This window comes from Balaenoptera ricei, chromosome 2 (assembly GCF_028023285.1).
Source record: "Balaenoptera ricei isolate mBalRic1 chromosome 2, mBalRic1.hap2, whole genome shotgun sequence".
In the NCBI taxonomy this organism is placed as follows: Eukaryota; Metazoa; Chordata; class Mammalia; order Artiodactyla; family Balaenopteridae; genus Balaenoptera; species Balaenoptera ricei.
In genome coordinates, this window is record NC_082640.1 from 5,295,735 (window position 1) to 5,320,651 (window position 24,917).

At 38.4% G+C, this 24,917-nt stretch overlaps 1 protein-coding gene across 1 annotated transcript in view; it reads left to right on the forward strand.

Moving 5' to 3' along the window:
* Positions 1–24,917, forward strand: part of ST8SIA6 (ST8 alpha-N-acetyl-neuraminide alpha-2,8-sialyltransferase 6) — a 131,222-nt gene that overhangs the window by 85,041 nt on the left and 21,264 nt on the right. The window contains exon 4 of the mRNA XM_059915269.1: positions 19,295–19,381. Coding sequence (XP_059771252.1) covers positions 19,295–19,381 — 87 coding nt within the window. The remainder of the gene's footprint in view (positions 1–19,294; positions 19,382–24,917) is intronic.

Here is a 24,917-nt window from a genome sequence, read left to right on the forward strand (position 1 = left end):
AAATAAATAAATAAATAAATTTATTTATTAAAAAAAAATCTTTAACATACTACCTAGCCATCTTATCACTGCTAGTTTGCATTTTTCAGTATGGCAAAGGTTATTTGTAATCTTTTGTGCTATGTGTATATTTTAAAATGTTGACCGTATGAATATCCGTGTTGTCCATCTTAGTCCACATTGTTTCAGACCACTGAGCTGGGTTTTCACGAGCAGATACTTCAGAGGGGCTGATCCAGGAAATGAACTCATTCCTCCCCATCTTAGGTTTTGCTGCCTCTGTTCCTGTGCCTTTTTCTTCCTGTGTTCCTCTTCCATTTTCCCAGATGATCCTGGATCCCAAGAAAATGTACATCTATATTTCTTCAGTTTCCACCACCTGGTCAGGGTAGATGAACTACTCCAACAAAATCTCCCCAAACGCAGTGTCATAACACAATCTTGTATTCTCTCTCATGCAGCATTCAGTATAGATATTCCTTCCAGGTCAGGCAACTGTCCTCTGAGTACTGACTCAGGGATTCTGGCTCTTTCCATCCTATGATGCAGACATCTTCAACAGGTGATCCCAGGGTTGCTGCTGAAGGAGAGGGTGCTATGGAGAAAGCACACCCAGCTTGGAGGGGACACACATGACTTCCGTTCACGTTCCACTGGCTGGAACTAGCCCACCTAGATGTTTCGGGTCATGTGACTGGGCTTGGCCAATAGAATGTGAGTGGAGCTGGTGCGTGCTTGGCGTGGGGGACGTAGTTCCTGGCTGGGGTGCTGCTTACAACAGCAGCTGTGCTTGGAAACGGAGCGCCAATCAGTGACATCAACCAGATATTTCTGCGCCATGTGTATTAAATAGCTCTGCCGTTCCCATCATTCTGTTGACTCTAGGCCCTTCAGGTCTTCCTTAAAGAAGGAAGGAAACATTTTTCTTAAACAACAGCAATCTCTTATATCTTCTGAACACTTGGGTAGTTTAAATAATACTTCTAGTGAAAGGAGATATTTAGACCTCTTCTTAGGCACAGAGTGTAAGCCACTGCCCTGTAACTTCCTGCACAATCACCAGGGCATGAAAAAGTTGCTCATGTTCAAATAGCTTTTCTTGGTAAGATTCAGATTCTCAGAATTAAGGTTTGGAACACAGGCTTGCATAGGCTAGGTATGGCTTGAACCATACACTGCTTGGTGAGTGTGTATGTTTGATGAGCTATTTCATGCCGTACCATTTAAAATTACTGAGAACAAGAGAATTTTCTGAAAGGATCATCTTAATGGGGCATCCTAAAGATGTCTGTTCGAAGGCTCTATTTTGCAGGGTGAAAGGCAAAGTGAATTGAAGGCTGGCCCCAAGCGTTCTTCCTGTTTATTATCTCAGAGAGCACAGCATGACCTGAATTGCAGCTTGAAAAGAAGAAGTATAAATTATGGCAGATCAGGCTTAAAAAAAACCTGACTCTGAACATATCACTTGACAGCCTGTTAACAAAGCAAGTATTCCTAAGTTTTCACTTGTCTGTCAGGAAAAATGGTTTGTGGTCATATACAAGATTTTCTCGGCATAGAGTGATATACGACTTGTTCATCTAGCTTTAAATCTATGGCGCTTTCTTTGCTTCTTAAAGAGATACCCACACTTTTGTCTGTCTTTTCATCTCTGACCCTTTAACTTGCCTTTTGTGGTCAGCTTTTAAGGACTAGCCCTTAAAATCTAGCCCTACTTCCTTTCCTTGGTATTGAGGTCAGAAAGGAGAAGTTAACACAAAACCGCCATTCATACCAGCTTGGTATGTTCTTAATATCTTGTGATGTATCTCTTTGTAACCAAAGGAGTGGCTGTGTTTGCTGGTATAAACTTTTAAGTTGGGGGCGGGTGAGCTAACATCGAGGCTATGATAGAAGTCTCTGGAAAGTTTTTTTTTTTTTTTGCAGTTGTGTCAAGTCTATCAAAAGGTGGTTTAGCCATCATTCTGTGCCTCAAAGAATACATAAGAAGTAAACCATCATACAATTTAAGAACTTGAAGGAATAGTCTCTTAAATTCTTCTAATCCGTATACTTTTTTATGTGTAAGTTTTGTTTTTCTAAAAAATCTAATTTCCTCAGTTTAAAGATAAAAGTGGGATTATGCCTTGTTCAGAGTCAGGCAACCAGTTAATGAAAAGGTGGGAAATAAAATATTTTGTGTGTAGTTGTTGCTGCTAGAAGGTAACTAGAGGAATTCTAGTCTGAATTCCTTAGTTAATACGTGGCAAGAGTTGCTTAGTATCATTTGTTACCATGCTGAATATTGGAATTGTGAATTATTTGATTATAAGTGTTTGTCGGTGGAAACAAAACCGAATTTTCCCTCAGAGGAAAACTGAAACACTGACTTTCTCGTTATACTGCAATCTTGATTATGTATTCACATTAGGAATTATTTCCAATTTTAGAAGTGAGATGGAGAAAGAAAGCAAATCTGTCATTGATACTTTTGTTCACCACTTTCAAATATGTTAAAGGTATCATTTCTTTACTATTTGTGGTAGCCAGACTTCCAAGATGGCACCCAATGATCATTTCCTCCTGCTATTTACTTGCTTTTCCCCTGCCTCACTGAAAAGGGCTGCCCTGTGTAACCAGTATGATATCACAGAAATAACGATGTGGGATTTCAAGGCCAGGTCATGAAAGGATTTGATAGTTCTGCCTTGCCTGCTCTTGGGTTGCTTGCTCTGGGGGAAGCCAGCTACCATGTCATGGGGACACTGAGAGGTCCACATGGCAAGGAACTAAGATCTCCCACCAACAGCAGCACCGCCTTTTCAGCCATGTCAGTGAAGCTCCTTGGAAGTAGATACTTCGACCCCGACCAACATCTTGACTTTACATCCTAATGAGCTGCTGGGCCAGAACTATCCTGCTAAGCTACTCATGAATTCCTGACCTACAGAAACTGTGCAGTTTATTGTTGTAAAACAGCTAAACCGCTAAGTTTTGCAGTAATTTTTCACATAACCACGGATAACTAATTGACTACTCAATTCACAATCTTTATGTTATTATATTTTTATCATAATGACAATTATTATGATTACCAAAATTATCAGTAGTGGTAATAACAACTGCCGTTTTTGTGGACCTACTGTATGCAAGATAATTTAAGTATATCTACAGTCTTTGCAGTATTTCTTCAGAATAGCTTTTGTTATTCTAATTCCACAAGTGAAAGAGATGAAGTCAGAGGGTTAAATGGCTTGCAGAACATCAGACAGTTAGAAAAGGCAAAGCCAGGGCTTGGATGAAATTCTGACTGTTTTATTCTCACTACTGTATGGTTCCATCCTTAATGAGAACAGAATTACAAGTCACAAATACAGGAAGAGAAAGGCATTTGACTTTAAAATACGAAGCTACTTAAAAGCAGTCTTCCTCCAACATACCATATACTTTCCTCACTTTTTGTTACTTATTTTACTTAAGCATCTGTAATGTAAATATACACAGGTACCTTTATCTTGTACAGCAACCGCTGTACCCTGATTGTAACTCGGGGACCAGTATGGCTTTTCTTGGTAAGATCACGGCGGATGACTGATTTTTGTCATAGTTCAAAACTAATATCTGAAACCTTTGGGTGTTTTTATGTTCTAATCATATATTAAGTTTCAATTTCAGAAACACACAGCAACTTCTCTGTGTCCAGCACGATGAAAGGCACAGAGACAGTTATTCTCAACCTGGAGATGTGTATCATACTCCCTGGGAGCTTTTTCAAAGGATGCGTGGTTGAGAACAGGTTGAGAACTCTTGCTTAAGGAACACAATGATAAAGAAATTATTTCTACTCTTTAGCAGCTTGCAGTATATTAAGAAAGTCAGGGACCCCCCTGGCTGTCCAGTGGTTAAGACGTGGCACTTCCACTGCAGGGGCCGCGGGTTTGATCCCCGATCGGGGAACTAAGATCCTGCATGCCACGTAGTGCGGCGGAAAAATAGAAAAAAAACAAAACCAAAACAATAAAAAAAAAAAACGCCAACAACAAAAAAGTCAGAGAGTTACAATACTTTAGTTTCTCCTTCTCGATCTTTCTGGATTCCTCCTCATCTCCCCTCACTTTTGACACTGGAGTGTTCCAGCACTCAGTCTTCAGACCTCATTTCTTTTCATCCTCAGACCTCAGGGACCTCATTTAGCCTCATGGATTTAAATACGATCTACATACTGATGATTCCCAAGTTCGTATTTCCTGCCTAGACCTCTTTCCAGGTTTGTATTACCTCTGCCCAGTGATCACCTCCCTGGGGTACTCATAAGGAATCTCATACCTTATAAATCTCACAGGATCTCCTGGATCCACCCCCCTGAACTTTGTACTTCAGCACTGTTCTCCATTTCAGTTAATGGCAAGTCTGTTCTTCCAGTGCTCAGATCTAAATGCTTGGAGTTTTCCTTGATGCCTTTCTTTTTATCCATCCCATTGTCTGTCATTAAATCTCACTGGCCACCTTGAAGTCATACCCAGAAGCTGATAATTTCTTACTCACTCTATCACTTCCACCCTGGACCAAGCCATCTTTATTCCACTCCTGGATTGCAGCCAACATCTCTAAATTGCTCTTCTGGCTTTCACCCCTGCTCTCCTAGAGACTCTTCTCAATGAAGTAGACAGTGGGAACCTTTCTAAATGTAAGTCAGATCAGGTCACTTTTCTGTTCTAATGTTTTCGCATTTCACTCAAAATAAAAGACAGAATTCTTAAAGCAGCCTACAAGGTCCTTAGAGCACTTCTCAAATATACATGTAATATATTTGCCAGTAACAGCACAAAGGAGCTGTTATGGGTGGGAGCAGAGTTGCATCAGGCTAAGGAAATGACTACAAATGGTAAAGTAATAATTATAAAAATGTGTGGTTGGGTTTATAACATTAATAGATGTAATATTGTATAACAAAAATTCCACAAAAAGAAGAAAAAGGGGAGAGAGCGATATAAGAGTAATATTTTTATATATTAGAGCAATTAAGCTAGTATAAACTGAAAGCTGAATCTGATAAGATGTGTATGGTAAACCCTAGAGCAACCACTAAAAATATACTTAAAATTATTAAAGATGTCAAAATGCTACATTAGAAAAATTCACTTAAGGCATAGGAAAGCTGTAAAGGAGGAATAGGGGAACAAAAAATACATGAGACATAAAAAAACAAAAGTAAAATGGCAGAGGTAAATCTAACTGTATCAGTAATAACATTAAGTAAGAGTGGATTAAACCATGCAATCAAATGGCAGAGATTGTCAGACTGGATTGAAAAGCATGATCAAACTATGCTATCTACAGAAGACACATTTTTGGATTCAAACACACACATAGATTGCAAGTGAAAGGATGGAAAAATATATATCTTGCAAACAGCAACCACAAGAAAGCTTGAGTGGATATATTGATATTAAAAAAAATAAACTTTTAAAACAAAAAGTGTTAGTAGAAATAAAGCAGATCTTATCATCATAAAAGGGTCAATCCAGCAGGAAGATATAACAGTTATAAACACATATACATCTAATAACAGAGCACCAAAGTACACAAAGCAAAAACTGACGAAGGGAATAAATAATTCAGCGATAATTGGAGATTTTAAATACTCTATTTTCAGTAGTGGATAAAACACCAGACAGAAGATCAACAAGGAAATAGTAGAATTGAACAACACTATAAACCAGCTAGACTTAACAGACATCTATAGAGTACACCACCCATCAACAGAATATACATTCTTCTCAAGTGCACACAAAACATTGTCTGGGCTAAATCATATGCTAGATTATAAAACAAACCCCAGTAAATTTAAAGAATAGAACTAATACGAAGTATGTTATGTGACCACATTTTAATGAAATTGAAAAATAATTGAGAAACTCACAAATCTGTAGAAATTAAACAACATACTCTTAACTATGCAGTGGGTCCAAGAAGCAATAGAAAGGGAAACCAGAAAATACTTGGAGACGGATGAAAATGAAGACACAATAGGCCAGCGTTTATGGGATATGCAGGAGGTGATAGCTAAAGTGTACAAGACGTCTTTTTGAGGTGGTAAAAATGTTCCAAAATTGACTGTAGTGATGGTTGCACATATCTGTGAATACTCTAAAACCCACTGACTTCTCTGCTTTAAATGGGTGAGCTGTATGGCATACTAATTATACCTCAGTGAAGCTGTTAAAAAATTTAACAGGTCTACAAATCTTTTGAGGATTTTATTTTAAGACAGAGTCTGATTCTGTAGGTGTGAGGCAGGGCCCGAGAATCTGCATTTCTAATAATCTTTCTATGTGATGCCAATACTGCCAGTCTGAGGTCCACACTTTGAATAGCAAGGCCTCTACCATCAGATTTCCTGTGACCTTTCTGACCTCATCTCATGCCACCTTCATAAGTGGATTCCTGAGTGAGTGACTCGTGTGTGATTTCCAACCAACCTGACCATCTTGCTGCTCCTCAAACATACCATGCCTGCCTCTACCTCTGGCCTTCGCACTTGTCCTTCCCTTTGCATAGAATGTTCTTCTCATTCCCAAACCCTCATATGTGTATCGCTTACTTAATCCCTTTCTTCAAGTCTCTGCCCAACTCTTACCTCCCAAGGAGGTCTTCCCTGACCACCCCACTTAGATTGCAGCCCTATTTCACATACTTTCTTTCCCTCTTTTCCTGCTTTATTTTTCTTCACAGTACTAAGTACATTATACTTCAACATGCTTTTAATTTATGTATTATTTGATGTACAGTTTGTTAGGGCTGCCGTAACAAATTACCATAGACTAGGTGGCTTAAACAACAAAAATTTATTTACTCACAGTTCTAGAAGTCTAAGACTGAGGTATCAGTCAGCAGGTTTGGTTTCTCTGAAGCCAAAACCAAGTCTCTCTCCTTGCCTTCTTGCTGTATGTATGAAGCATACATACATGGTCTTTTCCGTATATATAGTCTTTTCTGTATGTAGGCCAGCCTCCTGGTATCTCTCTGTAAATAAAAACTTCCTTTTCTTGTAAGAACACCAGTAGATTGGACTCGGGCCACCCTAACGGTCTCATTTCAATTTAATCCCCTATTTAAAGGCCTTATTTCCAAATATAGTCATATTCTGAGGTACTGGGGGTTAGGGTTTCAACGTATGAATTTGGGGGAACACAGTTCAGCCCATACATTGGATTTATTGTCCATAATCCCCTATTACAATATAAATTTCATGAGAATGTGCATTTTTTTAAAAGAATTAATTTTGTTCACTATTTTTATTTTTGGTCTCTAGAACAATACCTTGCACATAACAGATGCCCAGTGAGTACTTATTGAGTAAATACATGAAAACAAAAGGTAAGTGCTATAGAGATATTTAGTGGATTTAGGGTGGTGCAAAGGACATAGGAGAAAGAGATCAACTCTGCTTATGTGAGTCAGAAGAATTTAAAAGGCAAAAGGTTCATAGCCATTCATATATGGTTTAAAAATCTTACCAGGTGCAATATCCATTCTAACTTCTTCCCTCTTGTAACTCACTCTATATAACGTTACTCTTTAAAAGATGGAGAAATACTCAGTTTATTGGTTCTTTCTGATTCCTTGCAATATGTAGGATCCTAGTTCTAAAAATTGATAGTATAAGATCACTAAACTGTTATTTTCAACTCTGGATATCCTCTTATATGTGAAGATTTCTTTCCATAAACTTGAAAAGTGGGTCATCTTTTTTTCATCTTCAGAAATCATACAGCAATAGTGTTGTGAGGGAAAATGCGAGAATATTAAATAGCAGCCTCAGTCCTTGTTTATTCATTCTTTCCATCCTGGTGATGTATCTGCATGTTGCAGATATTTGTGAAGGGGATACTTTTTAAAAAAAATATCTTTATTGGAGTATAATTGCTTTACAATGTTGTGTTAGTTTCTGCTGTACAACAGTGTGAATCAGCTCTGTGTATACATATATCCCCATATCCCCTCCCTCTTGTGTCTCCCTCCCACCCTCCCTATCCCACCCCTCTAGGTGGACACAAAGCACCGAGCTGATCTCCCTGTGCTATGCGGCTGCTTCCCACTAGCTATCTATTTTACATCTGGTAGTGTATATATGTCAGTGCTACTCTCTCACTTCATCCCAGCTTACCCTTCCCCCTCCCTGTGCCCTCAAGTCCGTTCTCTATGTCTGCGTCTTTATTCCTGCCCTGCCACTAGGTTCATCAGTACCTTTTTTTTTTTTTTTTTTAGATTCCATATATGTGCATTAGCATACAGTATTTGTTTTTCTCTTTCTGACTTACTTCACTCTGTATGACAGACTCTAGGTCCATCCACCTCATTACATGTAACTCAATTTCGTTCCTTTCTATGGCTGAGTAATATTCCATTGTATATATGTACCACATCTTCTTTATCCATTCATCTGTTGATGGACATTTAGATTGCTTCTTAAAATGATATTTTTTGTTGGACTGTGAGGTACTGCTTGACTTTGGCATTATATCAAATGAGTCCAGTGAAGTAAATTGTTACCCCAAAATAATTCTGATAAATAGCACCATGAATAGTTTTCCAATTATGCTATGTATTCCTATTTCATCTTCCAGATCTACTCTCTACCTTTTTCATTCTTGCTGTGTGCTCCAGGAGGCTGATTTCCTTGTGCTACCTTAGTTGGATTCTCATAACTTTTGGCTTCTGGTTAGGGTCACTTTCTGGAAGTCATTGGTATGAGAGTAAAAAATGGGAAGAGAGAAAGTTTGGGATATTTATCCCCCTGGATCCCTCTCTGTGGGAGTGGTTTAGGGATGACTTCATCCTCTACCAAAGGCCACCTCTCCAGTCCTGTGACCCTCTTCTACACCTCTAGCTATAGCTCTTTCTGGCTAGTGTATGGACTTAGGGTGGTAACAGCTTTCCTACTCTACCCCTATTGTAGCATTAGTGTGCTTCACTAATCCGTATAGCCTTTCCTTTACCACGTCCCACCCCTTTGTAAACGGATACCCCTTTCCCTCTTGGTTGGCTAAAGTTAGTCACTGCTTGCAGTATTTCCTAGCACGTGTCTTAAACATACAATTACTGTCCAAACCCCGAAAGTTAATGATCCAGGGGAGAGAAAAATGTTCTTTAAAAAAAAAAATCAATATCTGACTTTTTCAAATGTGGAAATTTGGAGATTTCAGTGGCGCTGTGAAGAAGAACATTGGCATCTTTAGGAATTCATTCCTAAAGCTGTTTTGGAATACTTAACTTGCGTGAGGGACACTAAAAGGTATGCAGAGAATAAAAGTTTGAATCCCTTTCTCCTATGCCAAGTGACAATAATCACAGCATTCTAATTAGAAGTTACCATCACGCAGAGTTAAAAACCATGTAAATTGAATTCTCTTGCCTTTAGTGGTTGAAATGTCAGTATGTCAGTACCATGTGTAGCTCAGTTCAGTCTGCTTGCTACATATTTCTCTTCTTTAGCTGTCACACATTCATCAGCCATTCCTTTAGCATTTGCCTTACCTATTGAGGTGCTCCTATGTTGGGTGCATAAATATTTACAATTGTTGTATCTTCTTCTTGGATTTATCCCTTGATCATTATGTAGTGTCCTTCTTTGTTTCTTGTAATCATCTTTATTTTAAAGTCTATTTTGTCTGATAGGAGAATTGCTACTCCACCTTTCTTTTGATTTCCATTTGCATGGAATATCTTTTTCCAACACCTCACTTTCAGTCTGTATGTGTCCCTAGGTCTGAAGTGGGTGTCTTGTAGACAGCATATATACGGGTCTTGTTTTGGGATCCATTCAGCCAGTCTATGTCATTTGGTTGAAGCATTTAATACATTTACATTTAAGGTAATTATCAATACGTATGTTCCTATTACCATTTTCTTAATTGTTTTGGATTGGTTTTTGTAGGTCTTTTCCTTCTCTTGTGTTTCCTGCCTAGAGAAGTTCCTCTAGCATTTGTTGTAAAGCTGGTTTGGTGGTGCTGAACTCTCTTAACTTTTGCTTATCTGTAAAGGTTTTAATTTCTCTGTTGAATCTGAATGAGATCCTTGCTGGGTAGAGTAATCTTGGTTGTAGGTTTTTCCCTTTCATCACTTTAAATATGTCCTGCCACTCCCTTCTGGCTTGCAGAGTTTCTACTGAAAGATCAGCTGTTAACCTTACGGGGATTCCCTTGTATGTTATTTGTTGCTTTTCCCTTGCTGTCTTTAATATTTTTTCTTTGTATTTAATTTTTGACAGTTTGATTAATGTGTGTCTTGGCGTGTTTCTCCTTGGACTTATCCTGTATGGGACTCTCTGCACTTCCTGACCTGAGTGACTATTTCCTTTCCCATATTAGGGTAGTTTTCAACTGTAATCTCTTCAAATATTTTCTCAGATCAGCCATTCCTTTAAAAAGTAATGCCCAGTGGAAATGATTGGCTGTACTCACTGAAAATCTTATACCGCTGTATTGACTTGCAGAATTTATTTTCATGTAGACCTGAGCTCTTCAGGGGTTTTATAGAAACTAACTACAAAAGACTGTTTGATCTACACAGGATACCACTTAGAAGCCTACTGACTTATTATTGGGGTGTCTCCACCCATTTCAGTAGACAAAAAGATTGGCTTTCACCATGAAGAGATGTTATAGGAAACTAAATCAGTACCTCAGCTGTTTACATAGGACTGATAAATGAATACCTTCAAGATAAGGTCTAGGCATCTAATAAGTACCCAATAAATATTTAATGATTAAGTTAACTAACCGTAAATTGTGCCTTTTGAGAAGTCCTATTTATATCTTAATTGAAATAAAACTAGTCACAGCACGTGGGTCTTCATCTCCAAAGAGACGTCTCTAGAAAAACATTTTATTATTATTCTTTATTGAGGTATAGTTGATTTAAAATATTATGTTAGTTTCAGGTGTACAATGTAGTGGTTCACAATTTTTAAAGGTTGTGCTCCATTTATAGTTATTATAAAATAATGGCTATATTCCCTGTGCTGTACAATATATTTTCATAGCTTATTTATTTTATACACAGTAGTTTGTACCTCTTAATTCTCTACCCCTGTCTTGTCTTTCCCCCTTCCCTCTCCTCACTGGTAGCTACTAGTGTGTTCTCTATAGCTGTGAGTCTGTTTCTTTTTTGTTATATTCACTAGTTGTTTTTTTTTTTTTAGATTCCACCTGTAAGTGATATCATACAGTACTTGTCTTAGAAAAATATTTTAAATTTTAATATTATTTACCTAGTATCATTTTTATATGTTATTTATAATCTGTATCTCATTTTGAGTATTATTAATAATGACTGAAATAGACATTATTTATTCTTTTGAAAATAACTTGCTGCATTATTTAGTATGATTTATTGTATGTCTTGGTACCAGAAAATACTTCTGATGGGATTGATTTTCAGTTTCATTCTGAAAATAGATGAGATGCAGCATGATATATTGGAAAGAGAGCCAGAGTGTGAATTAAAAGATGTGAGTTTAATTCTTAGTTCATCTCCTTACAGTACAACATTGAGCAAGCTGTTTATCTTCTCAGAACTTTTAGTTTTGTCATCCATAAAAATGGGGGTGATATCATAGGGGTAGCTGCCTCTCACAATTTTGGGGTGAAGACCATACTTTGCAATTGAAAACCAACTATAACTGTAAATTTGCAGAAAGTCTGACGTGATTTAGAGCATTTTACTCAACAGGAAAATTCTATAGAGGCACATTTGCTTCACAAATTGGCCCACACTTGTAGCATCCATGTGATTTTTCCTTCTCTAGCCATGCTCCCACCTTACAAATCATGATGGTGCTGTGGTAGTCTTAATTATCTCAAAAAGCTCGTTGGTGATTTATTGTTCAGTAGAAAAGGACCAGCATATAGGGAAAAAACACTCTCTTTAACATTCCTTATTCTTTAGTCTTCCCCTTTATAATACCAGAGGATAATGCTTCATTTCTAGACATAAAAAAAGATTCTTTGAACACAGCAACTCCTGGAAGTAAGTAGCTTGAGTATTGTCTTCTGATTATAAAATGGCCAGGAGTATTTCTCCTTTTAAAATATTGATACATAGGTCTGCTGTAATGTGTTTGACTTGGTTTTAAGTATCAGGGACTATAAAGTCAAAAGCCCTTCTATGCAGCTAACTTACTAGTAAAATCAGATACATTATGATTAGCATCTTTCAATATTAAGTTACACTGGAGCCAGCTACAATTTATTGGGAGACATATGTCATGAAAACAAAACGTTTTTAAGACTATACATACTTTACAATGCACTTTTATTCTAACTGGCAGTGGATGATAATTTTAATGTTCTAGACTAAGCTTGATATAATGGGAAGGATGATTGTCAAAATGACACAAACTCTGCTTTTCAAGTAAGCCAAAGTTAAAGTATAATATACATAAGCGTGCTTAAAACCTTTGGAGAAATAAAGTCATCTGTAATTTCCCAAGCTTGTAGTTGCTCCTTGGATCTAATATGATAGTTTTGTTTCACTGAGGCTTAGGACCCCTCTGAATCAGTTTTCTTGATGAGTCAGGTGTGGCAGCAAAGTCTTACCTGGCCTTCTCGGCCAGCCTCCATAAGGCTCAAACTGGGGGAAGACTGGAAAGTTCTGAGCAGTCTCACAGGTTGTGGAACAGGGGTGGAGAAGGATAGGGGCAGTGGGGCGCTCATGTTTAACAACTAGCTTGGGGAGAAAGCCCTGACTTGTCACATTTGCTGCTTCCAGTGATGTAAATAGTCCCACCTTGGCTAATTTCAAGCTACCAGTGGTTTAACAACCTGCTCACAACGTTGCTGGACATTTACCAGGCAGTTCTTCCAAGCTTGTATGAACCAGCTCTAGCACAATAATGAGAAAGAAAGTATGGAGCTATGAAGAGAGGTTCCCCGCACCCATCCTGCGGCAGCAAAGAGAGTTGAGAAAAAAGTCCAAGAGTTGGCCAAAATGAGACAGGGATTTACTGTGTTTTTTGCTTTTAAAAGTTGCACAGGTTAGATCTCTCACAACATAACCCCTTTCCTCTATTTCCTGTGTGAAATCTCAGCAAATTCTGCATTGATCACGATTGAGGGAGTTCAGAGTCGAAGATGGAGGCAGTCATGGGTTAATCATTGCAAAAAGGGTAAAAGTGTAACCAGATATGCACACGTGCACACTCATTTTATTTCATGCTAAGAAATTAGGGGGCTTCTCTGGTGGCACAGTGGTTAAGAATCCGCCTGCCAATGCAGAGGACACGGGTTTGAGCCCTGGTCCAGGAAGATCCCACATACCGTGGAGCAACTAAGACCATCTGCCACAACTACTGAGCCTGCGCTCTAGAGCCCATGAGCCGCAACTACTGAGCCCGTGTGCCACAACTACTGAGCCCGTGTGCCACAACTACTGAAGCCCGCACACCACAACTACTGAGCCTGCAAGCCACAACTACTGAGCCTACACTCTAGAGCCCGTGAGCCACAACTACTGAGCCTGTGTGCCACAACTACTGAAGCCCGCACGCCTAAAGCCCATGCTCCGCAACAAGAGAAGCCACCGCAGTGAGAAGCCCGTGCACCACAACGAAGAGTAGCCCCCGCTCGCCGCAACTAGAGGAAGCCCGCACACAGCAACAAAGACCCAGGGCAGCCAAAAATAAATAAATAAATAAATTTATTTTTAAAAAAAAGAAACTGGGAAAGTAGGAAGGATGAGTTGGGTTAATGGACTGGCTGAAGTGACTGACAAGCTACTGAGCTCTAATCTGAGGCTCTTCAGGCAATATGCTGAAGGAGGGATAGGCTTTAATATAGGGGTAGATGATTTGTGAACAGGTCAAAGGAGTGCAAGTCAGCACTGGTGAATGTTACTGAGTAGAAGCCATAATCCATGGAGTAAGGAAATAATTGCTTTGAACTTACAGTAGTTTATGACCTCATTACATTTTGTATTTATAATTAAATTACTCACGCATTTCCTGGGTTAACCAGAATAATCAGCTTGACCTGGGATTGTGTTAGTCTAGAAATGCTCAGCCATCGAGATCCTGTGGGGAAAGGCATAGTCTAGAAGGGCAGCCAGTGTGTAAACACGGAATGAAATTCAATGTGAGAAAGGCTATTATAGGAGTATTGGTCTAAGGACTCTGAGAACACATAGGAAGTAGCAACTTCTCAGCTCTTTAAAAAGCATATTCATTTCAATATACTGTAGGTTCAACGTGACTAGAATTTTGAATTTTAGGTATTTGGTCCTCAACAATGGCCGATGTATAATGCTCATTATCGTATTTATATCACCATGGAAAATACAATTTTTTAGCCCAATATGAACATTTTAAAAGTTTTTTGAGGGGTAAATGATGTACAGTGTACTGTAACTTAAGTGTACCATGTGAGGAGTCTTGGCATATGCGTGTACCATTACTCCAGTCAGAATTAAGAAGACATCCATCCCCCACCAAAGATTTCTCGTGCTTTTTTGTCATCCGTTTCTCTCTACCACTGCTGCCCCTCGTGTGCCAGCCCCCATTTCCAGGCAACTCCTCACGGGCTCTCTGTCCCTGTAGGCTGGTTTTCATTTTCTGGAATGGAATCTACGTTGTGTACTCTTTTTTTGTCTGTATTTTTTCATCCAATGTACTTACTTTGAGATTGATCTATGTTTTTGCGGCTATCAATGGTTCATTTCTTTTCATCACCAAATAAAAGCATCACTATTCCTTTGTAAGTAGATACCACCATCTGTTCATCCATTCACCTCTTATGGATGTTCACATGATAGTGATTTGGGGCTGTTACAAATAAAGCTGCCATACAAGTCTTTTTGCGGATGTAAGTTCGCATTTATCTTGGAATACCTAGCAATGGAACAGCTGGGTTGCATGGGGTATATGTAGGTTTACCCTTTGAAGAAGTTACCCAGTGGTTTTCAGAAATAGTTGTAGATTTTACATTCTCACCAGTAGCGTATGAGAGTTCCACTTACTCGGCTTCTTGCCAAACTTAGTGTGGTCTGGCTTTTCAGTTTTAGCCATTCTAGTGGATACATAGTAGTATATAATTGTGATTTTAGTTTGCAGTTCCCTAGTAAGTAATGTTGTTGAGCATCTTTTCATGGGTTGATTTGCGACCTGTTTACCTTCTGTGGTGAAGTGTCTGTTCACATCTTTGGCCCAGCTTTTAACTGGGCTGTTTGCCTTATTGAACTTTGAGTTCTTTACATATTCTGGATAGCATTCCTGGTACTGCAGATTTGCTGGTATGAATTCCTTTAGCCTTTTTATACCGAAAAAGTCCTTATTTTACCTTCATTTTTTGAAAGGTTTGCTCACTCTCAAATCCTAGATCGACAGTCCTGCCAAATCCTGTACTGTATTTTAATGACATTGTTCCACTGCCTCTGACTTGCCTTGTTTCTGACAAGTGTGCTGTAATTCTTATCTTTATCTCTGTGTACATAATGTGTCTTTTTCCTCATTTACTTTTAAGATTTTCTCTTTATCACTGGTTTAAAGAATTTTTTTGTATTATGTGCCTTGGTGTAGTTTTCTTCATGTTTCCTGTGCTTTGGGTTTGTTGAGCCTCTTGGATCTGTCGGTTTATAGTTTTCCTTGAATTTGGAAAATTTGCCACCATAATTTTTTCAAAATTTTTTTGGTCTCTTCTCTCTTTTTAGGACCATAATTTCTCATTTAGGCCCCTTGAGGTTGTCTCACAGCTGAATGATTCTCTACAGCTTTTTCATTCAACCTTTTTTCCCCTTTATGTTTCATTTTCAGGTTTCCATTGCTGTGTCTTCAAATTCACTAATCTTATTTTCTTAGCTATACATCATGAGAAATTTAATTTCTTTTTAATTTAATAAGTGAAATTTAAAACTTTAGACTCTGACACATTTGGTTTTTATGATAGGATAATAATTTCTCATTTATTGTACTTTTCATATGTTTTATTTTGATGACTTAAGATACAGTTGCAGTTCTCATTGGTTTAATTAGATATTTGTATTTGGCCCTTCCCTTTCCATTTCTCTTTAGTTGAGCTTTGTGAGACAACAACTCTTTTATAACTTTAAAAATTTTTTAATTGAAATGTAGTTGATTTACAATGTTGTGTTAGTTTCAGGTTTACAGTCAAGTGATTCAGGTATATACATATATACATATACATATACAATATACATATACTTTTTCAGATTCTTTTACATTATAGGTATTACAAGATGTTGAATATAGTTCCCTGTGTTTTATCTATTTTATATAAAATAGTGTGTATCTGTTAATCACAAACTCCTAATTTATCCCCCCCTCTGCCCTTTGGTAACCATAAGTTTGTTTTCTATGTCTAGGAGTCTGTTTCTGTGTTGTAAGTAAGTTGATTTGTATCATTCTTTTAGATTTCACATATAAGTGATATCATATGATATTCATCTTTATCTGACTTACTTCCCTTAGTATGATAATCTCTAGGTCCATCCATGTTGCTGCAAATGGCCTTATTTCATTCCCTTTTGTGGCTGAGTAATATTCCGTTGTGTGTGTGTGTGTGTGTGTGTGTGTGTGTATATCTATCTCACATCTTTTTTATCCATTCATTTGTTGATGGACACTTAGGTTGCTTCCATGTCTTGGCTATTGTAATAGTGCTGCAATGAACACTAGGGTGCATGTATGTTTTCAAATTAGCATTTTTGTCTTTTCTGGATATATGCCCAGGAGTGGGAATGCTGGATCATATGGTAACTCTATTTTTAGTTTTTTGAGGAACCTCCATACTGTTTTCCATAGTGGCTGCACCAACTTACATCCCCACTAACAGTGTAGGAGGGTTCCCTTTTCTCCACACCTCCTCCAGCATTTGTTATTTGTAGACTTTTTAATCATGGCCATTCTGACTGGTGTGAGGTGGTACCTCATAGTAGTTTTTGTAGTCTCGATTTGCATTTCTCTAATAATTAGTGATGTTGAGTATCTTTTCATGTGCCTGTTGGCCATCTGTATGTCTTCTTGGGAGAAATGTCTATTTAGTTCTGCCCATTTTTCAATTGGATTGTTTGGTTTTTTGTTGTTGAGTTGTATGAGCTGTTTGTATATTTTGGAAATTAAGCCCTTGTCAGTTGCATCATTTGCAAATATTTTTTACCATTCCATAGGTTGTCTTAGGTTCATTTTGTTTATGGTTTCCTTTGCTGTGCAAAAGCTTGTAAGTTTGATTAGGTCCCGTTTGTTTATTTTTGCTTTTATTTCTCTTGCCTTGGGAGACTGACCTAAGAAAACCTTGGTATGATTTATGTCAGAGAATGTTTTCCCTATGTTCTCTTCTAGGAGTTTTATGGTGTCAAGTCTTATGTTTAAGTCTTTAAGCCATTTTAAGTTTACTTTTGTGTATGGCGAAAGGGTGTGTTCTAACTTCATTGATTTACATGAGGCTGTCCAACTTTCCCAACACCCCTTGCTGAAGAGACTGTCTTTTTCACATTGTATATTCTTGCCTCCTTTGTTGAAGATTAATTGACTGTAGGTGTGTGGGTTTATTTCTGGGCTCTCTATTCTATTCCATTGAGCCATACATCTGTTTTTGTGCCAATACCATGCTGTTTTGATTACTGCAGCTTTGTAGTATTGTCTGAAGTCTGGGAGGGTTATGCCTCTTGCTTTGTTCTTTTTCCTCAGGATTGCTTTGGTAATTCTGGATCTTTTATGATTCCATATAAATTTTAGGATTATTTGTTCTAGTTCTGTGAGAACTAGAAAAATGTGAGATGACAATTCTTTTGTTACTTTGCATGATGGACCCTGGTACACACATTGCTCTGATGGTTGTCCTGTTTCCAATGTGATCAAATGACTAAACACCACGCCTTGGTGGTAGATAAGACTTCTCCAGACAGGAGAGGATAGTCACAATGCCACGTCTCTCTCTTGAAGAGCCAGAAATTGAGAGAGCCTTGAGTAGGCTGCTGAATGTGCATGTCTTCTTTTTTTTTCTTTTTTTTAGCTTAATGCTGTTTTGCAGAAGGTCTTTAGATTAACTCTCACCATGTGGAGGCAGGTGATCCTCACTCCATATGGGAAGTGCCACATCTAGACAAAGCTTTGGGGCTAGAGTATAGATCTCTCGAGTCCCTTGGTGACAAGACTTGGGGCCCTTGAGAGTGAGGTAAAATGGTTGAGGTTGGAAACCTGTATACAAGTCAAACTATTTTTAATCTCTCCCGTGGTAGCTCTTTGCTTTGTTCTCCTTTAGTATTTTGCAAAGTCTTTCAAGATTTTCAGCTTTTCTTAGCTGGTCCAATGGGAACCAAGAGAAAATATTTTCAATTAATCTTGGTGGCAACATTGACAGGCGAGATACCCAAAAGGTAGGTAAATTTCAAGGGCAAAGGAGTTGATTGGTTGACTACCTTCCCCACCTATAATAAATACTTCGTTTTAGAGACAGATCTGCATTATACTGCATGGGGGTGGAGAAGGTCCTTTTCTGACAAGATTCTTTACTGCCTTCCCCAGACACTCATCAACATATACTCTATCTTTTTATTGCAAAGCCTTGATCTCAAATAGCTGGCAACTAATGACTATGCTATTAACTGAAAGGAAATTTAAGGGTTTTTTCACTCAAAAGGATACATGCATTTTAATTGATAACCATTAAAGACTAGAGGCTATTTTGTGATTTCAGGGAATTATTACTTAATGATGAAATTGCAGGTAGAGGGAGATCTACCAGGGACTGGGATCCGGCCAAACTGTACCACTATGCCTGGAGATTTTTATGCCAATATACATCTCTTTTAACCTGGCCCAATCTGGTTTTTTAGTGTACTGTTCAGAATTAAAATTTAAGATGATTATTTTGTGGAAGTGTTATCCATATATCCCAAGGTAAATCTATCAACTTAAGAGTCTGAAAAAGATGGTAAACTATATATTTATGGTAAGTGTCTATAAAAATATATTTATTTGTTAATGAGAAGCTAAGGTGAACTAGCCATAAGATATGCATGTGGATTAGTGTGCTGTCGTGGTTGGTTTGTAATACTAAACTTGACTTATGAATGTGAAAATTACATATTCCTAAATCAACATAATAATTCTTTGTGAATTGCATGCTCCTAGAAGTTTTGAAATGGGTGTGATGTTTACTTATTTCTACGTCACCTTATTTCAGAAAAGATTTAGAGGGCTACAGTGAATAGATTATAAGTGTCCTTTAGAAGACTTATATATTCGTTTAGCAATAAGTGAGATCTTTATTTTCTAATTTCATTGACATTTGACTTTTAGGTATTCAGAGGATGACTATCTTCAGATTATCACAAATATCCAGAGCTGTCCATGGAAGCGACAAGCAGAAGAACATGAAAAGTTTAGGTAAAAAATTTCTTCATAAATAATATGAGATAAAAAATGTTTTGTACATTTGCTTTGTCGCTAAAATAAGCAATGCGTTGTTAAAAAGAAACGTAGAAGGGGCCAAGCGACCATCAGGAACTTTTCGTTCTGAGATCCTCTCATGAGACACAAGGCCCTGTATCCCCAGCTCTTAGATAGAAATTTGTAATTATGTTGCTGAAATTAATTACAGAAATCTCAACTTCAAAAAGAAAGTTTTTGTTGTACTTTTTATCATATTTTAGAGGATGTTGCTGCTTCTTTGTACCAGTTGTATTTGACATTTATTTGTAAATAACATGTAGCAGTGTAAAGGAATTTTGGAAAACATAGAAAGAAAGAAAAAATCACCTATGGTCCCAACACTCTAGAACAAAAACTGTGTTCCTTTCTGCATATTCCCTTCCCGTTTTTCTCATTAGCTTTTTAATCTCAGCAACATTCAGGAGCATGAGATGCTCCAGGTAATAACCCAGGGAGGTGCCGTCAACCTGACAAGACCAGGTTATCAGTGGATGATTACAGAGCTGTCTTGTGCTTGAATACCTCGGAGCCCATCCAGACAGAAATAAATTGTGTCAAAACAGTACCCTGCGGGGGTGCCTGGGTAGTTCTCTGGCACTGCTTCCTCCCGTTATCTGCTCATGGTGCAGCCAGGCCGGGTATCTCTGTGCCTGCCTGAGCTACCTTGCTCTGCTTTTCTTTGCCACGTGCTGATTCTTTGCTTTGCATCAACACAGGTTTTGTCTTGTGCCAGGTTATTACAGTTCGGTAATATGTTTTTATCTTTACCGGTTCCTGTTTTCAAAATTTACGTTAAGCATCGACTCTTCTAAAAACCTTATTAAAGAGACTTGGCCTTCCCCTGAGATTCTCTAATGCTGCTCAGTTCTGTTTGCTGTGGGAAGCCAGCTCTTCTGCATGCAGGGTCCTTCAGTCAGTACATGCTGGAGTCATTGGACCAGCTGTCTTTGATTCTGGTGCCACTGGAGACGGGTTGTGGGCAACTCCCATTGGGTAAGAGAGTAACTTCCTGATTGGGTTAAAGCTGAAAGTGAACATCTTTCCTCCACTGGGTAGACACATGGTTGTCATGACCTCCTGTAGGATTCCATTGTCTTTCCTAACTGGCAGTTTAGAGTGTGGGATTCCTGTGTAACTATTTCATCTCCAGGACATTTTATGCTAGATCGTCCACTATAGACTGAACTTGTCCCCTCAAAAGTCATAAGTTAAAAATCTAATCACCAACAGGATGGTATTTGAAGGTGGGGCCTTTGGGAGGTGGGAGGTGATTGGGTTATGAGGGTGGAGCCCTCATGAATGGGATTCATGACCTTATAAAAGAGACCACGTACTGCTGTCTCGCCTCTTCCATCATGTGAGGACACAGCAAGAAGACAGCTGTCTAAGAACCCGGAAGTGGATTTCCACCAGACACCGAATCTGCCAGCACCTTGGTCTTAGACTCCCAGCCTCCAGAACTGTGAAAATAAATTGTTGTCTATAAGCCACCTGGTTTATAGCATTCTGTAGTAGCAGCTCAGATGGACTTAGACACAATCCTACCAAAGACTAGATTTGAGAGATTCTCGTGACAGGAAGACCTGATAGAAAGTTGCAAGGGCAATTGTAACCTAAGCGATCACAGAGTCAATGAGTAGCAGAAGAGTCTGGTTTTGAGAGACCTTTCTACCAGTGCAGAGTAGGCAAAAAAAGAAAGAGAGAGCTATGGAGGTATTGAACTTTTGAGGATTAATCCCAGATAATTAGCTGGAAGGACTAGATGAGTAGTGACACCGACAATTAAAGTTGGGATAAAGGAGCTTCCACTCCTGGCGGTAAAGTTGATTTAGGGCAAACCTCCTGAGAATAATACAAACAAAACGAAGTATATGAAACACTTCTTTTGAGGGCAATGGAGAGCTACCAAGGCAGGGGAAATTTCCAGGACTAAGATCCAGAAGAAGAGAGAAGCTGAAGGAGAAGAGACGCCTTTGGAGCTGCTTTCCCTCACAAGGAACTTGCTGGATGCAAAAGCAGAAGCATGGAGGCGAGATAGAGACATAGAGCAGGGCTTCCAGCATACCCTAGAAGAGACCAGTTCTCTAAAAGACTGAAGCCCAATTGAAGTCATTTGCATCCTCCCTTGGATTTAGGTCTGCCCTTAGCCTAGATGCCTGATAAAAACAAAATAATCCTGGGGAATCATTTAATCCATTGAGTGTCCCGAATAGAACAGAAAGGTAGAGGAAGGGCAAACGTGCTTCCTCTGCTTGAGCTGGGACATTCATCTTCTCCTTGGCCATCAGCCTTTGGACTCCTACTGGGACTTACACCATTGGCTCCCTTGGTTCCCAGGCTTCGGATTTGGACGAGAACTACACCACTGGTTTCCTGAGCCTCCAGCTTGCAGACCGTGTACCGTGGGATTTCTCAGGCTCCGTAATCATGCGAGCCAATCCCTCATGATAAACGTTCTTTCTACATAGCTATATTTACAAGAATAATCCTCTCTGGAAGAAGGTGACCTCCTTCTGAGCCTTGAATGATCTCTGCAAGTTTTTACGCACAACGTCTAGCTCAGTTAAAAAGGGAATTCTTTTTAAAGGTTTTTTCCTTCTTTCTCTCTTTTGTGTGTGTGTGTGTGTGTGTGTGTGTGTGTGTGTATGTATGTGTGCACGTGCAGGCACTAAAAATCAGGAGTCTCTTGGAATCCAAAGCCGTATGAAAGTCACTGGTGCAAATGATAATGGATAGATGCTGTATAGATGGCTGGTATGCAGATTGACTGGCCATTTTTCCCTTAGAGCCATCTCAGTGTAAAAAGTGCATCCATAACTGTGATGATTACCCCATGGTAATCATCTATCCCTTCAGTGCCAATTTAAGTAAACATCTGGGACCGTAACACTTATTGTTTGTTGTCTTTCAAGAGAACAGTCATGGTGACATTTATTTATTTACTTGAATATTTATTATATTGGTACATTCTTTTTATGCGCATATTTGTGAACTAAATTATATAAACCCTCATCAGAAATCTGTGCAATTAAATCGTAATAAACCATTCACTTTCCTCGGTTTTTACTGATATAGCTGGCCAAATCTGGGGAGTTTCTGGCTTATTTATAAAGCTGGCATTATAGAAATGTCCCCTATTATTATAGATGTCAAGTAACTAAATAGTATTGTATTTTATTTTATTTATTTATAGCAATTTATACCAAATTGAAGAAAAGTGAAAGGTGGTAATATTCTTTTAGCAGGAATAACAAAAGTTACATTAAATTCTAAAAAATATGAGCAAGTGAATATATTCTAAATCCAGCTGTAGCCTCATTGTTGAAACTCTCCAAAGTTGACACCTAGGGGCTATTTGAAGATTATGGGACTTTGTGGTCACAGGATCTCAAAATCAGAGAGCTTTTAAAAGCTTTCCTTAAATAAATATGCTACTCGCTAGCATAGGGCATACATTTTATTTATCAATAAATATTTGTTTCGGGATTACTCTGTCAAAGCACAGTAGGCTTAAGCCTGTTACAGTTTCAGACACAAAGTAGAACCTCAGTAAATATGTATTAAATAAATGGATGCGTGAAAACCAACAAGGGAATGGAGGGTTTTCTTACTGATTTCAAAGAAATTGAAACAGTTTGGAGACGAGAAATAAAAGTGTGACTATTTATGATTTAATGTTAAAATGAGTGACGTATACAAACACCGTAGTATATCAATGCTCGGTCACTGTGGGATGTAATTTCTTGAAACGTTTTGTGGAAAGAGGCAGGACAGCTGTAGCTCTGAAGACAAGTGGAAAGAGAGGGAGAGACCAGGAGTGATGGGACCAGGAATAAACATGAGTAAGTTTCAAGACCAGCTTCACTGTTGCAGTGAACTTGTTCTAGAGGGTGCTTTGGATGCAGGGGATAAGTTACAGGTAGATGAGGTCGGCCTGATGATGCACAGGACTCTGATTATCAGAGTAAAATCCTTCCACAGGCTTTCTGTAGAGACCAGGAACTCAATAGGGATATTGCCAGCAAGGGAATTACATGATGAATCTATTATTTTAGGGAATGCATTCAGTCAGCAAAGTCTTAGGAGGGAGTGAATAGACTGAAGGAAACCAGAGCAGTCAGGGGCTGGTGGTAGAAAGATGACTGCAATGTGGTGAAGATCTAAAACATCACTGGTAGCTATAGAAATAACAAGGAAAGGACACTTGGCTGTGAGCTCCTTGAGGACATGGTTTATTTTTTTTAATCTTTGTATCTCCTGTGACCATCACATAGATGGTACCCAATAAACAGCTGTAGTATACATGACTGAAAAAGGGGCAGAACTTGGTTGCTTATTGATTCCTAGTTTTCTAATTGAAGGAGAAAGAAAAATAGAGTCAAAGAACCATGAGAAAATGTGGGTCTGGTCGATTGGGGTAATAGTGGTGCTAGTGACAAGTAGAAAGATTTCAAGGGGAAACTGCTTTTGAGAAGATAAGCCTATTTGGGGCAGGCTGTGTTTGAGATGACTTTGGGACAACCAGATGCAGAAGATGTTGTTTCCTTGGTCTGGGATAAACATGTGTTGAGAGAAAATGGGCTCTCCCAGAAAAGAAAGTTTAAAAGCTAGGTTATGTAAGAAATATGGCCCTGGAAAAGCCTATCTTCTCAGCAGTCTTAATTTTTTTTCCATTTAACAATGTTTGTCCGCTTTTCATAGATTCTTAACCTTTTAGTCATTCAGTAATTTAATTGTGAGTCTGAGAACTTGTACCTGGGGTTTGAGTCCCTAACTTCCCTCAACCTTTACCTGGAAACATCTGAGCTCTATATTGGTGGTTCCATGAAGCCCTTGAAATTGTATGTGATACTTTGCACATGTTTCTGGGAAAAAGATCCCTAACTTCATCAGATTCTCAAGGAGCCTGGGAGCCCCAGAGTGGACTAAAATATTTCTAAGAACTCTTCCAGACCTGAAGCTCTGTTTGCTTTGGGGATTGATTGTTTGTTTCACCTTCCATGTAAGCATGATTATCGTTAAGTTTAGGTGTGGCTATAGCTCAGATTTATCCCTACTTGTAATTCTAAATTAATTAATTAAATTAATTCTAGACTTCAGTTATGAATTGTTATTTCTGTGAGATCGTAAAGAGGGATCTGAGTAAGAGTTGAAAATGTCCTATCCCCTTTTTTCTCCCTTGGCGTGTAATTCCATTTACGTATAACTGTACAAAGTTAAGAATGTCAAGCTGTCTGCCTTCTGCTTTTAAAATCATTAATTAATTTTCCTATTACAATTATTTTCCCCAAGCACAAGTTGGTACACGTATACTAATTTGTGGAAAATCTAACCTGGATTTCAGTTTAAGAAATTATAGATGGTCCCCCATTTACGATAGTTCGACTTAACAATTTTTTTATTTTATAATGGTGAAGAAACAATATGCATTCATTAGAGACTGTACTTCACATTTTGAATTTTGATCTTTTCTGTAGTGTCTGAGGACAGA